This window comes from Liolophura sinensis, chromosome 7, assembly GCF_032854445.1.
Source record: "Liolophura sinensis isolate JHLJ2023 chromosome 7, CUHK_Ljap_v2, whole genome shotgun sequence".
Lineage (NCBI taxonomy): Eukaryota > Metazoa > Mollusca > Polyplacophora > Chitonida > Chitonidae > Liolophura > Liolophura sinensis.
The window spans coordinates 3,681,041-3,695,027 of NC_088301.1; the positions used below are offsets into that span (position 1 = coordinate 3,681,041).

General features: G+C 37.4%; 1 protein-coding gene across 1 annotated transcript in view; it reads left to right on the plus strand.

Annotated features, from left to right (window-relative positions):
• The window catches only part of LOC135470380 (mucolipin-3-like), a 25,965-nt gene continuing 11,978 nt past the window's right edge, over positions 1-13,987 (plus strand). The window contains 2 exon segments of the mRNA XM_064749283.1: positions 1-331; positions 13,422-13,732. Coding sequence (XP_064605353.1) covers positions 91-331; positions 13,422-13,732 — 552 coding nt within the window. The 5' untranslated portion in view covers positions 1-90.

Here is a 13,987-nt window from a genome sequence, read left to right on the forward strand (position 1 = left end):
GTACGAAAGTGAAACCTTGCTTTAAAGTGATTCCTCTTGAATGTATCTTTATGTTGCGTGTCATTATCGACGAAGAAAGCTAAAGTCGACATGAGTGCGTCTCATATTTCTTCATTTGGACGGAGAAGTCCGAATCTTGAAGTAATGGAGGCTAGAGGGCGGGCAAGTTCGGACAGTTTGCTTGACAAGCCAAAAGTGAGTGACAATGAAACTGACAGTGACAATGATGTGTTCAAAAGTCAGGAAAATGGTGTTTCGAGAAAACGGCGAGGAAATTCGCTTCTCGCACCCTCACACGACAAGCATAAATTAAGGAAAAAGCATCGCACAGGTACGTATTGAAGTGAGAATAGCTAAGTGACAGGTTATTGTAAGTATGTGACTCATCAACTGATCTAACCATGGAGGTAGAATAGGAGACACAACTATGGGGATTCAAAGTGTTCAGTGTACGTTATCGACTTCGCAAGGGCCGCTCTCTGTTGTGACAGGAGGTTAGAGCTGTCTGGCTTTTTCAGGCCTAGGCACAAGCCGGTGAACAGCCATGATACGTGTGTTGATGGAGACTTAAGATATCCACAAACTCTTGTGTGAATGTGCTGAGAGGAAAATGTTTCAGAAATATCTTTTGCATTACTTCCAAAAACTCGGAATTCGCGCTTCCATCTCCTAAAAAACGTGGTGTGTATGCACTTTTCATTTTGCTCGTTTGGTTGGGATAATCTTTTTTTTGAAAACCAATTGGAAAGTATTTCAGTATTCTGGCAAAGACAGGCAATATCGTGATTTTCTCCAAGGCTAATCAAATTTTAAAAATTTTTTAACACTGATTTTCTCTGAAAATATGCTTCCATCCTTCAATTCACTTTATCAGTCAATAACTTGATATGTTATTTCACACGAAATTTTATTTTTCTCAGTTGATAGGAAGGTATTTCAAATTACGAAAAATCAGTTTAGAGCACAGTCTTTTTCAGATTACTGTAACAACATAACCAAGTATCTTACAGCTGTCAATCAAACATGCTCATAGATCATTTTATAAGCTGTTTAGAACCGGCTGGTGACCAGCTTATTACGATGTATTTGCAGGAAAAAATGCTACATGTAGAGGTAATATATGTGTTCCTTATAGAAACCTTCTTTTCTGGGCAAGTCTAGCTGATCGTTAACATTAAGTGTACGTCGAAGGGGGGCAAGAGAGCATAAAGTCTTTTCATAACTCAATAGACCAGCAGTTCAGTCCTCCATAACCAGGGCGAGTAGTGCCTCCTTATATTGTACCTCCATGATCTAATGATGCTGACGTGCAAAGCTACAGTACTGCTCAATCCTAATGATATATCTGGCACAGATGTGGGTCAGAAAATCTGTGTAGGAAGGGCATAATATCCCAGGAAGATCTTCACATCATACACCGATCATACAGCCAAGATGGGTGTACTGTCTGTGCATGATGGGCCCAGGATCCGACCATCATCCGCAGAGGATTTTACAACATACACTAACATTTACACATAAACTCCTCTAACTGACAATGAATTCCACATTGTTCAACACCAACCTTGTTATTGAACGTCCACAAACGGTGTAGTTCTGAGGGTGGTTACAAATTCTCACATAATCATAATAATACGCAGATGGAGTTTTTACTGTTTCCGCAATTATTCGCTAGTAAGTGCTAAATATAGTGCATAGTTATAATAGAAATTATACATAAATTATACATAATTTAAGCAATAATGCATGATTGTGCATTTCCACTGACACTGAGAAACTTTGTTGAGAAACGGGACAGCAAAACTTGAAGTCATGTATTGGGCTAGCTCAATTTTTACTGGCTAGAATGAGTAAGATGCGATCAGGATGGTGCCAACATCCGCCCCTCATGGCCGTATGATCCGTGTAGGATTGGCGGATGATAGAGTTTATCGTAAGGATCTGGCAGTAGTACATAGTCCAAGATCGGCCATGGATGACCCCAAACCAACGTCAGGGCATGTTCCATGTAAAAACTGGATGCAGTTGCCATGGTAGTGTGACATGGCATGAGAGGCAAAACTTATCTATCAAATACATCTACATGGCCTTAATTTGTAGACACTTATGTTCATCTGTGTTTTCATCTGTTGATTTATCATAAGCACAATGTTGATCTGTTATTTCCTTGGCTGCAAATGTCCGAGATTCCTTGGTGATGCTCAAAACAAATGGCTGTACTGACAGCCTCAACATATTTGATGAGGGGAGGTCACATTTTTAAATGAAGTACGCTCTGACATTGGTTTGGGGCCATCCTTGATCGCACCAAATTTTGTCAAATGAAAGGCGATTGAATCCATTCCATAAACACTATATGCAGTAGGCCGTATACCAGCCTCCCACATATATAAGAAGTAAAGGTATGAAACGACTTTGGACCAGCACCACAAAATGTAGTCTGCAGTCTATCATCCGACGATGTGATCTGACTTGTAAACTGTAATAAAACTACTTCCTGGAAACAGGTGACTACATGCTTGTACCGTGTTATTTAGCATGTCTTAAGCCTATTGTCAATACTCATGTACCTCTGCAGATAAGTTAACGGGGTATCTGTATATCCCCGGGAGAGTGTTACCACCAGAGATATGACGGGACAAGACAGCAACTGGCTAAAACATATTTCAGTTGACAGTGGGATTCTCAAGCTTTCTAAAAAGTATCATACTTTATTATTTTAATGAGATTTCACCAAATAACATGTAGAAGAAAATGTCAATACTGCGCAAGTCGCTCATGTGAATCAAGGCAGGTATTTTGAGAATTTTATCCATTCAAACACGCTTCTATTAGATTGCGCGGCCTTTGCTGTGACATAACCTTCACCTATTCACTCCATGAAGTGTCACAGATCTGCATAAGACATAACGATCATTTTGATATTGTTTACAATGATTTAGTTATGTATAGTGGAGGGACCTTTTCAAACAGGGTTGTGGGACAGGTCTGTATCATTTACATGCCACCACAGACATAACATTAGTTGATTTACAAGCTGTAGAATATTCAACAACAGTATCCTAAATTATTTCAAACAGAAGCGTACCGTTTTGGCCCATACCACAATATACTCGAGGCCTACTTATAAGAATTGAAGAATTTAAATTTTGCTCCTTTGTCTTTCTTGCATACAAGGATTGATTTTTTCTGTTTTCTTATATAAAATACTGAAAAATAATTGAAACGCCATGTTCAAGCGGAGGTACTTTCTCTGACGTCTGAGATAACTAGGTCAGAATTGCTCTCATCTTAAAAGCCACCACTACAAAACTGGAACATAAAATTCAGCATCAGCTGAATACCTAGATCCGCCTCGGCGATGTCTAGATTTATTTCCATTTGTTTCAGAATTGAACACGAATCTAGTTGTACAACAATTGTAATTTTGTAAATATTTGATAGGGATCAAAATCACAAGCACAACCCCTCCAAAGACCTGAACCAGGAATACCCTGGCCGTGTATCTGCAGGCTACCTAAACTGTAAATGATATAGCAGTATCAACAGTTCAAGCAGTGGAAGAAATATTCTTCCAGTATGTCCTATTTCCGAGAAAGCTGTTTATCACTTGGACCTTCATCGCCGAAGTCCACAATTTTTATCTGTCATTGGCTACTGCTTGGATAATAATACTGAAAATAACTTAGACTTTAGAGAGCTAGAGTAAACGTGACATCTCCTTACAGTCGATAATGGAGACGCACGGAAGCTGTGTCAAGACGAAGTTTCGCTAAACTTTTACTGGGTTGAAAAAAGCTAAAAAAAAAGAGCTATTTGATGCAGTTTAAGATACTTTCAATGGTAGTCTTTCAGTGGACATAAACATTAGTCACGCGCTGTCTTTCACTGTAAAAGCTAGGCTCTAGGGTGGTAATCAGCCTCTTCAACATTTCACTGACTTTTGATTTCACACAGATGTCACTTACATCTGATAATTCATGTACATTTAGACCTGTTAATCCATAGAGGACCGAAAGTCACAGAAGGGGAGACCACTCTACCATTTTCATGAAGTTGTCTCCCCTCGATTGCATGCCTGTAAGCACTTAAGTGTTAGTGAAACTGTATGGATGGATTGGAACAGAGTTGGTAACCTACCTCTAAGGTGTAAGTGTCCACCTCTAAGTGGGCAGACATAGGATCAAGCTGGGTATAGCCATGTAACATAATGACCATGTTAGGTATAATGATGGGTATTTTTCTGAGTAAGGAAGTATTCATCAAAACCGCTATCTATTGAGGATGGGTATGTTTTTGAGTAAGGAAGTATTCCTGAAAAACACTGTCCACTGTGGATGGGTATGTTTTTAAGTAAGGAAGTGTTCATGAAAACGACTGTCCATTGAAGATGGGTATATTTTTGAGTAAGGAAGTATTCATCAAAACCACTGTCTATTGAGGATGGGTATATTTTGGAGTAAGGAAGTATTCATCAGAATCCGTGTCCATTAAGGATGAGTATGTTTTTGAATAAGGAAGTATTCATCAAGACCACTGTCCATTGAGGATGGGTATTTTTTTGAACAAGGAAATATTCATCAGAAATGCTGTCCATGAAGTATGAAATATTCGTCAAAAAATAATCATCAAGAACACAGTCCATGAAGGATGGGGGTTTTTGGAAGAATGAAATATTCATCCAAACCATAAAATAATAGTTCTCCTAGATCTTGATGGTTAGGATTAAGGAAGAGAAAATGAGGTCATATGGTGTGTTTTTGCTTTGTCATAATGATGACCTACATGTGGATCACTTTATAGCCTGACATTCTGATTTGTGGCTTAAATGCTCATGTGTTGTTAAATATCACGTGATAAGAGCATAGACTATGGGAATAGTGTTCATGTCAGCCGTGTACTGTGAGACATCTTGAATAGAACTCATTAAAGCCCTAGATGTATAGCCCAGTTACAGTGTATTACTATCTTCTCTTTAAAAATGGAGATAAGCATATGATAAAATAAATGGATGTTAAATTTAAGTTTGTGACAATAGTTTGTTCATAGTTATTCATCCCCTGATCTTGGTTTTCTCCCACCATAGTGTTAGCTACCATTGTATAAATGAAATATTCGTGAGTACCGCCTAAAACACCAATCAGATAAATTAATCATTATTCAGGTGCTCAAGTGACATGTCCCAGTGAAAACATGGATTTTAGGGCAGCTAATAAAGTTTCTTTGTGTTAATGCCCTTACAAAATGAATTTAAACTGAAAAGCTTTTTATCTTCAGAAAATGAGATAGATTAGAAAGCCCAGACCATATAAATCTAGCTTCAAAGAGTCTAGCAGGACATTCCATATGCTTCATAGTGGTTAATTTAAAATTGCTACTGTCAAGTTTACTGATAAAATAATTAAAACAAATTTATTAGTAATTTTTAAATTCGCATTCTAGAACTGTAATTAATTTGTTATCTTGGCATTCAGGAAAATTAGCATGGTAGATTTCTTGTGATCTGAGAAAAGTGTTAAATTCTGCATTATCTGTTTTGTTATTGCTTTTAATGTTGAAGTACATGTATGACATCATGTATGAGCAGTGTGCAGAGTGCTGAAGTACGTGTGATGTTATGTATTAGCAGTGTGTGGAGTGATGAAGCACATGTATGATGTCATGTATGAGCAGTGTGCCGAGTGCTGAAGTACATGTATGACATCATGTATGAGTAGTGTGCCGAGTGCTGAAGTCAGTGAGTTTAATAGATATGAGCTGAGATGAAGATGAAAGTTGTGAGGGTAATGAGTTAACATGTAGGTACATACATGTATATGTAGCTTATTAGTTAAATATAAAAGTCAGAATTAAAACTTGTCTGATTTTTTTAAGCCAGCTCTTCACCAGTACACGTTTTATCACCCACAGTTTGCCTCAAATGGCAAAATGATCCAAAATGCATGAGGTCTTTTGGGAAAATATTGAAATACTTATGACTCTATTAAGGTATATGTGTGTCCTGTAGAATACATCAGTAAGCCGCTTTTTGAAATGAGTGATATACATGTACATGTAGGGCATCAAGTATTGTGGGAATTATGAACGGATACCCCTGTTTTTGTGTTTCATTGCTTTTTATTTTCAAGGTGATTTATGAATTCTGTTGTTACTTCCTCATCCGTGGAGGGTGTAGGTTTACGTTGTTGGGTTAGATGTTGACCCACCCATACAAGCTACCCTGGTTTTAGCCCTTAATCATGTTAGTCTTGTCAACACGCTAGTCTATTCCACCTAGTGATAAAGCCATAAGGTAGTAAGCTTGATAGGGCACTAAGATACCATTTTATCATACAGCTGTGATTTGAGGGAAATACGCATAGAAGTTTGTCAGCTTTTGTACACCTATGGTTCGCTTAACTGACTCTGTTTGGACAAGGCTGACTGATAAGTGACAAACCAGCATTATGGCTTGATGCCATTCTTCTGCCAGTGGAGGAGCCTCATGTCCTAATAATATAGTACCAGTACTACATGTGTAACTGTCAATTCAGGAGTTTTACTCTACCTATAGCTGGTGGTTCACCACAAACTGTTATAGAGGACTAACTTTGGATGCGCATGTAGTGTGGTACACAGCACATGCTTGATTACATAGGTCAAATGACTGAATTTCCTGGTTCAAGTATTTTGTGTGTTTGTGTGTTGGGTTCAAAGTATTATACAAGAACATGCCCTCAGCTTCAGAAGAACTGGAGTCCACAACTGACTGGCAGAATGGAAGTAAGTTTGGAAAGGTAGATTTTGGAAAATAGCAGAAAAAAGTATTTGATTTGACACTTCACATATTAACAGAATTGTGCCGCTTTGATGTGTCACTGAGTGGGGCTCTGGGAATTTGTGTTCTTTTACTTTCAGTTACAATACTGAGTAGCAGAAAACTATCCTGCTGCCTGCCATGGGTGTATGTGTTCTCTGTCTTTAGTTTATTGGGTGCACAAAGCTAGTACATCCTGTTTTTTGTGAAGTTGGTCTGATGTGTTCTTGCGTATTTCTATATAGAAGCCGTGTTCTCCTCCCACTATGTACGTGTACATCTTCTGGTAAGAAAGTTAATTTAGGGTCTGCTGCAGCATGATTGATTTTTCAGTTTCTCTCTAAGCTTTAGAATAATTGGGATTTAATGAAAGCTAAGGTTTGTTTTCCACTTTAGTTTATGCTCATTTTAATCCCTGTACATTTGATTGTCAAATGTTTATTCCGAGAATGTTTTAGCCAGATAGGCCAGGCAGGTTTCTAATGGTGGTATGTTTTTATGTCCATGTAGCCTATGGGGTTATACGTGCATGCACTGTTCAAACACAAAATCAGACAAATTGGAATGGAAAGGACTCCAGGAACATGAGTTTATGACATAATTCCACTACATTTCCAGCTGTGAAATACATGTTTTGTTTTGTTCTAAAAAAAACATATTTTCATAGGCAAATAATGGTCTTAAAATATTACTTTGGCTGATTAAAGTCTATGATATGAACCTGCCTCCCACAGAAACCATATCACACCTGCTTTAGATCAGCAGAACTTTGGGGTCAAGTACAGTACTTAATCTAACTTTGAAACTACAAAAAGATATTTTAATACCATTTATGAATTCCAGCAGTGAAATGGAGAATAGCAGTAATTATTGGTGGCTTATTAACATGAAAATCAATCTGATGACATAGATGAATGTATTGACATAACCTGAATGTTCTAAAATCTGGCCGTAGCCTCATCCCAGCCAATCACACAGACTTCCAGCAGTTTGAAGAATCACAGCATTGGACTGAAGACCTGATCAAGTAACAAGGACCACATCAATGTCAGTGGACAGACAGGTGTAAATCTGAGCCATTACCTTATCTCTGTGACCAATTTCCTTGTACTGACAGATAATACTCTGGCCACTCTGTGTGGCTTAGCACAAGAGATAAGACAGTGTTGACTGGTGGTATACCTGTCAGCTGTATACCACTGTTTAGACTACCTTGATAGTGTGACCTCTCTCACCTTTGGGGTCAGATACGATTGGTTATATATCCTCCACCAGCTTTGCATCATGTGATACTAAATGGTCAAAACTGGTGGAGTTTGATGTAAGCCTGTTTACGCTTACAGTAACTGTCTAATGTCTCAAGGAGAGCTTTGTTATATCAAGGTGACAACATACAGAAAGGCGCACTCTGATTTGAGTCATACATATACTATGTTATAAAATATTTTTAAGAGCTAGAATAAATTCCTCCAGAAAGCTAGAATGAATTGATTTTGTAGTACTTTTTTGGGAGGTTAGGTGTGATGCAATAATCCAGATTATAAAGGCCCAGAAAATGTCTTCAATAGTTACTATAGTTCACCATTATCTCAAACCTAGTTTTAAAAGGCACCTAAAAAGGTAATTTTCCTGTCTTATAATATCTAAGAAATGTAAAATGAACTTACTCTGGATGGATCAGCCTTAAGACCTCACGAAAAGCATTATTTTTGTCAGTAATGTTGTCCAAGTTTTGTGTCTAAGAATCCCAATGGCTGGAAGTTTCAGCAGACTGGAGTGTGGCCTTAATATATGGGTACAGGGCTTTGTTCCAGAGTGGTTAGTGTGCTAATACAGCACAGTGACTCCTGGGCCTTTCAACAATGTGATCGCTGTGCTTTCAAGTCCAGCTCATGGTGGCTTTCTTTTGTGGAGCATATATGGGAATGTCTGCCAGCACCTGCAGATGATGGGGGGTTTCACCTGGGCTCTGCCTGGTTTTCCACCACCATAATAAATCTTACAATTTACGATGTCCCCAGGAATATTTCACTATGTCCATCCCTCAGTACAGGTATCATTCTTGCTCTTTCTAATCTAGCTTATGAAATAGCTGATATCTGATTGTATTTTTGATACCTCAAGTGTTAGGATTAAACAAACACATACATCTGGCTAAGCCTGTGTACACCTTTAAATCATGATAAAACTGTGTTACCGTGATTACACCTTAAATATTATCAGTCTTGTGATGTGGTGATCCTAGTTGATAGAACAGCCAAAGATAGACAGAGCTTAACCACATGTACATGTATGTATAAGTAGCTGTTGATGTTAGCTCCCTGAAAGCTGTGTGATTCACTACATACTTTACAGGTGATGATACAAGACCACATTCTGTCTCTGGCCAACCTGTCTGAGGACAAGATGTTGTGTTGACATCAGCAGGTGTAGAGTTTCCTGATTGTATTATGTTACAGCCAGCCACAAATGTTTTAACCTCCCTGACTTTCCTGAACCCCTGTAGCTTGAGCAGTTTAACAATCACACGGTATGCTTTAGTTTATCAGGTGATTTAGTTATTGCTCGGTGACATGTGGTACAAATGTGCTATGGCTATTATAATAAATTATGTTCACCATCACACTAATCTGAGCGTTTGCTTTCAAAGGGAATAGAACGCTGTAATACATGGAGTAGTTTCTCCCGCACTAGCTGCTGATGCTTCATATACTTTTTTAAGGATAATCTTACCACAATAGGAATTACCGTCACAATGATGAGGTAAGTTTGCCACTTTGAAATTGCCACTGATATTTTTGTAAACTACCAACAGAACTTTGTCGTATAAATATTATCATTATCACAGTGCATGCATGTATGTATTGTTTTTGCTTTAACTTGGTTTTTGTAATGGATATTATATTTTGATCACAAAATGAGACTGCCACTGCTCTACTCTAACTTGGGTTAGCCAGATACTCATGAATTTCTGTGTTTTTATGAAGTGTATATTTCAAGGTTGGTTCAAGGAACCAAATTTGGTATTAAATAATGGCCTAAAGTTGCTCTTGCACATCTTGGGTTAAAACTGAATATGCTTATAGAAGTTGTTTTATGCACCAGCAGGCTTATACAAATTGTTTTATGTATCAGCAGGCTTATACAAATTGTTTTGTGTATCAGCAGGCTTATACAAATTATCTGATGTATCAGCAGGCTAATACAAATTGTTTTATGCATCAGCAGGTTTATACAAATTGTTTGATGTATCAGCAGGCTTATACAAATTGTTTTATGTATCAGCAGGCTTATACAAATTGTTTTATGCATCAGCAGGCTTATACAAATTGTTTTATGTATCAGCAGGCTTATACAAATTGTTTTATGCATCAGGAGGCTTATACAAATTGTTTAATGCATCAGGGACTTATACAAATTGTTTAATGCATCAGGAAGCTTATACAAATTGTTTGATGTATCAGCAGGCTTATACAAATTGTTTTATGCATCAGGAGGCTTATACAAATTGTTTTATGCATCAGCAGGCTTATACAAATTGTTTTATGTATCAGCAGGCTTACACAAATTGTTTTATGCATCAGAAGGCTTATACAAATTGTTTTATGCATCAGCAGGCTTATACAAATTGTTTTATGCATCAGCAGGCTTATACAAATTGTTTTGTGTATCGGCAGGCTTATACAAATTGTTTTATGCATCAGGAGGCTTATACAAATTGTTTTATGTATCAGCAGGCTTATACAAATTGTTTTATGTATCAGCAGGCTTACACAAATTGTTTTATGCATCAGGAGGCTTATACAAATTGTTTAATGCATCAGGAGGCTTATACAAATTGTTTTATGTATCAGCAGGCTTATACAAATTGTTTTATGTATCAGCAGGCTTATACAAATTGTTTTATGCATCAGCAGGCTTATACAAATTGTTTTATGTATCAGCAGGCTTATACAAATTGTTTTATGTATCAGCAGGCTTACACAAATTGTTTTATGCATCAGGAGGCTTATACAAATTGTTTAATGCATCAGGAGGCTTATACAAATTGTTTTATGTATCAGCAGGCTTACACAAATTGTTTTATGCATCGGAAGGCTTACACAAATTGTTTTATGCATCAGCAGGCTTATACATGTAACCAACAAATAAATATTAAGTGAATTGAGCAGGTAAGCCGTGTTTGAAAATTATTGAAGGATATTTGAAACACAATTGTGCAATTATAATTTTGTTTATAAGCTTAAGGTTTTAAACAGTAAATGATACAGAACTGAATAATAAAGATTGAACAGTTATATGTTTTATTTTAGGGGCAATATGTCGTCTTGTTCTCAAGCCTTATCCCCAAATACATGTAGTTATTTTGACTGTGTTCACTACCCATGGCCTAGATAGCTTACTAAGTGAGAGTTGATGAGAGTTGTCTTAAAAACCATGGATGTTTAACCTGTCTGTACCCAGTACAGCTGTAGTTTTATGATGTCAAACCTCATTGTCGGCATGCAGTAACTAGGGATAGCAATTTTCAGGTAAATGGGTTGCTGTCTTAAAAGCCATGGATGTCTAACCTCTCTGTACCCAGTACAGCTGTAGTTTTATAATGTCAAACCTCATTGTCGGCATGCAGTAACTAGGGATAGCAATTTTCAGGTAAATGTTTGGGTTGCTGTCTTAAAAGTACTGCATGTGTTGACATCAGGTTTTGCACCAGTTTGGCTTTCCTTTAAAACCAGTAATTGGTTTTTACATGTTAAACTCAAGCGCGATAAAATGTTTGGGGTCACAGGTGGTGTCTTATGTGTATAAGTGCCCTAAATGACCAAAAATTTGGTCCACAAAAGCACATTTTTAGAGGCAAATAATTGTCTGAAATCATTATTTTTGGTGGTGAAACTTACAATTTTCCAGTAGAATATCATCCCATGTTCCAAGCAAACCTCGAAACACCCTTCTAACATCAGCAGAACTTGATAAAATAGGAAAATGAGAAATTCAGTCATTGTCGAATTTTATGGTCATTTAGGGTAGTACTGTATTTTATGAAGTTGTTCATATTTTGCATCCATGTTAAGAATAACACACAGCTTTGTGTAAATGAGTTTTCATTTTCCATATCCATAAGAGTTCTGGAATGAAAATGGTTAAGTCGTTGTCTGATCTATGTTATGTCATTGGCAGGCCTTGGACATGTAGCTCCTGGTATCTGTATTGAAAGCACTCAGTGTCACACATATCTATACATGTGTAGGGATACCCTAATTCCCCCACCCCCCACCAATAGACATAAAGGTAGAAATAAACGCTTGAATGCAATAAATCTTTCTTTATGACGATCATTTTAATGAGGTCTTTTTAATGATCTTACCACAAGGTTCTGGCTGAGAAATATTTACTTGTCCACAGCTCTTTAGAAGTAGATCTACACACACCTGTATACATTGGAAAGTCGTGCAAATGTACAAAAATGCTGAAGAATTACGGTATACTGTTATACACTGTGCGTAGATATAATTTATAGGTCAAGATTTGTCTCGAGCACATTAGGATGGTGCAGAAGTCCAGCTTCCCATTTTTGTAGTTCAGAGCCTGTGTTTTAACCCTTGTTTTCTCTGACCTTGGTGTACAGATTGCTTGAAGCATATGCTGACAGGTGGCTGGCAGGGCCAGGGTTAACGTCAACGTCAACCTATTAACATGGGATATCTCTGCACCATAAGTGATCTGTCAAAAGGTTGATCAGGTGTCTTCTTTGTGTGTCACTGTATTATGATATGGTGGTAATTATCTTTGCGTCATTTTGAATACATTCAGTTTTCTGTGTTGATCTGAATTCGAAAACTCACGTTGGTGAAAAGAGCCTGGTCCGGTATGGTTCAGTGTCATATATCAATGGGATCTGTAACCATGGACATAGTGAAGTTATCCTAGCATGTTCTCCACTGGATAGTGCGTTGTTTTGTATAATTTGTAAGGAACAGGTAGTTTACTTTCATGTACTCTGCTATGTGGAAAAAGCCCATGTTGCTAAACCGACTAATATTCTAGTCGTGCTGTGTAATTCAGGTAACAAACTTCTACATGTTAATAGGTCAGGTGTCCGTAAAACTTGTGAAGACCTGACAGATCCGGGCTCATTTGTTTTAAGTTGTATTGCTGTGTCACATTTGCAGCACTGTTTAAAATTCTGTGCTACAAGTGTAACCCAAGGCCAACCTAGAACAATGGTAAGAAAACCTAGCCCAGAAACTGATGACTGTGTGTTCAGAACAACTGAATGCCTAACACTGTGTACATGGAGGTGTTGTATGATTTAAGCACATATAAAGTGATTGTCCACTTCCATTCTGATTGGTCTAGTTTTAAACATTCTTGAAGCATTTCCTTAACATGAAAATGGTCTTTGTTGTTTGTTTCTCATTGAATGGTCATAATGTTGGGAAATTTACATAATGGCCACCAAGATCAGATAAGTTAAATCAAACAAGGTAAATACTTCAGACTGAAAATACATGTGCTGAGGCTTGAAAGGTCAAGAATGGATTGGGCACATGCATTTCTGAAGTTTAGAAATGTACAATATCATAGCTATGCATGAAATTATGTGAGTTTTTACATCTTTCAGAGCTAAAAAATATGGTCGAGAACTGTCAAGGGGAAGTTAACTCCGGCCCTCCAAACTCTATCCCATCCATTGTGGTAGATAGAATTAACTCAGAGGATCACGACTTCCTGTCTACGACAGCGTCCATCAACATGACAGGATCAACAGAACAAGTCAAGCCTGGCACACTCTATACACCAGGCATGGAGGATCGCCTACGCAGAAAACTGAAATTCTTCTTTATGGATCCATGCGAAAAATGGAAAGCCAAGCGAAGGTTTCCATGGAAATTGGGATTACAAGTGCTAAAAATTTTATTGTTAACAATCCAGGTGAGAAACTTGTCTTAATGTGCATCAATCAAATTAAAACACAAAATTATCTTAGAATCTTAGAATATCAAGAACTTGAAATCAATTTGAATTTCCCAAGCCAAAAAAATTTAACTTGAAATATAAGTTATTTGAAGCCAGTATTTGTAGGTTAATTCATATTGTATTTACATGTAGATCTAGTAACAAATGTAAAATGTCCTGTTTGGATGAAAGACAGTTATAGTCATGACATTGTTTTTAAATCTACTTCCA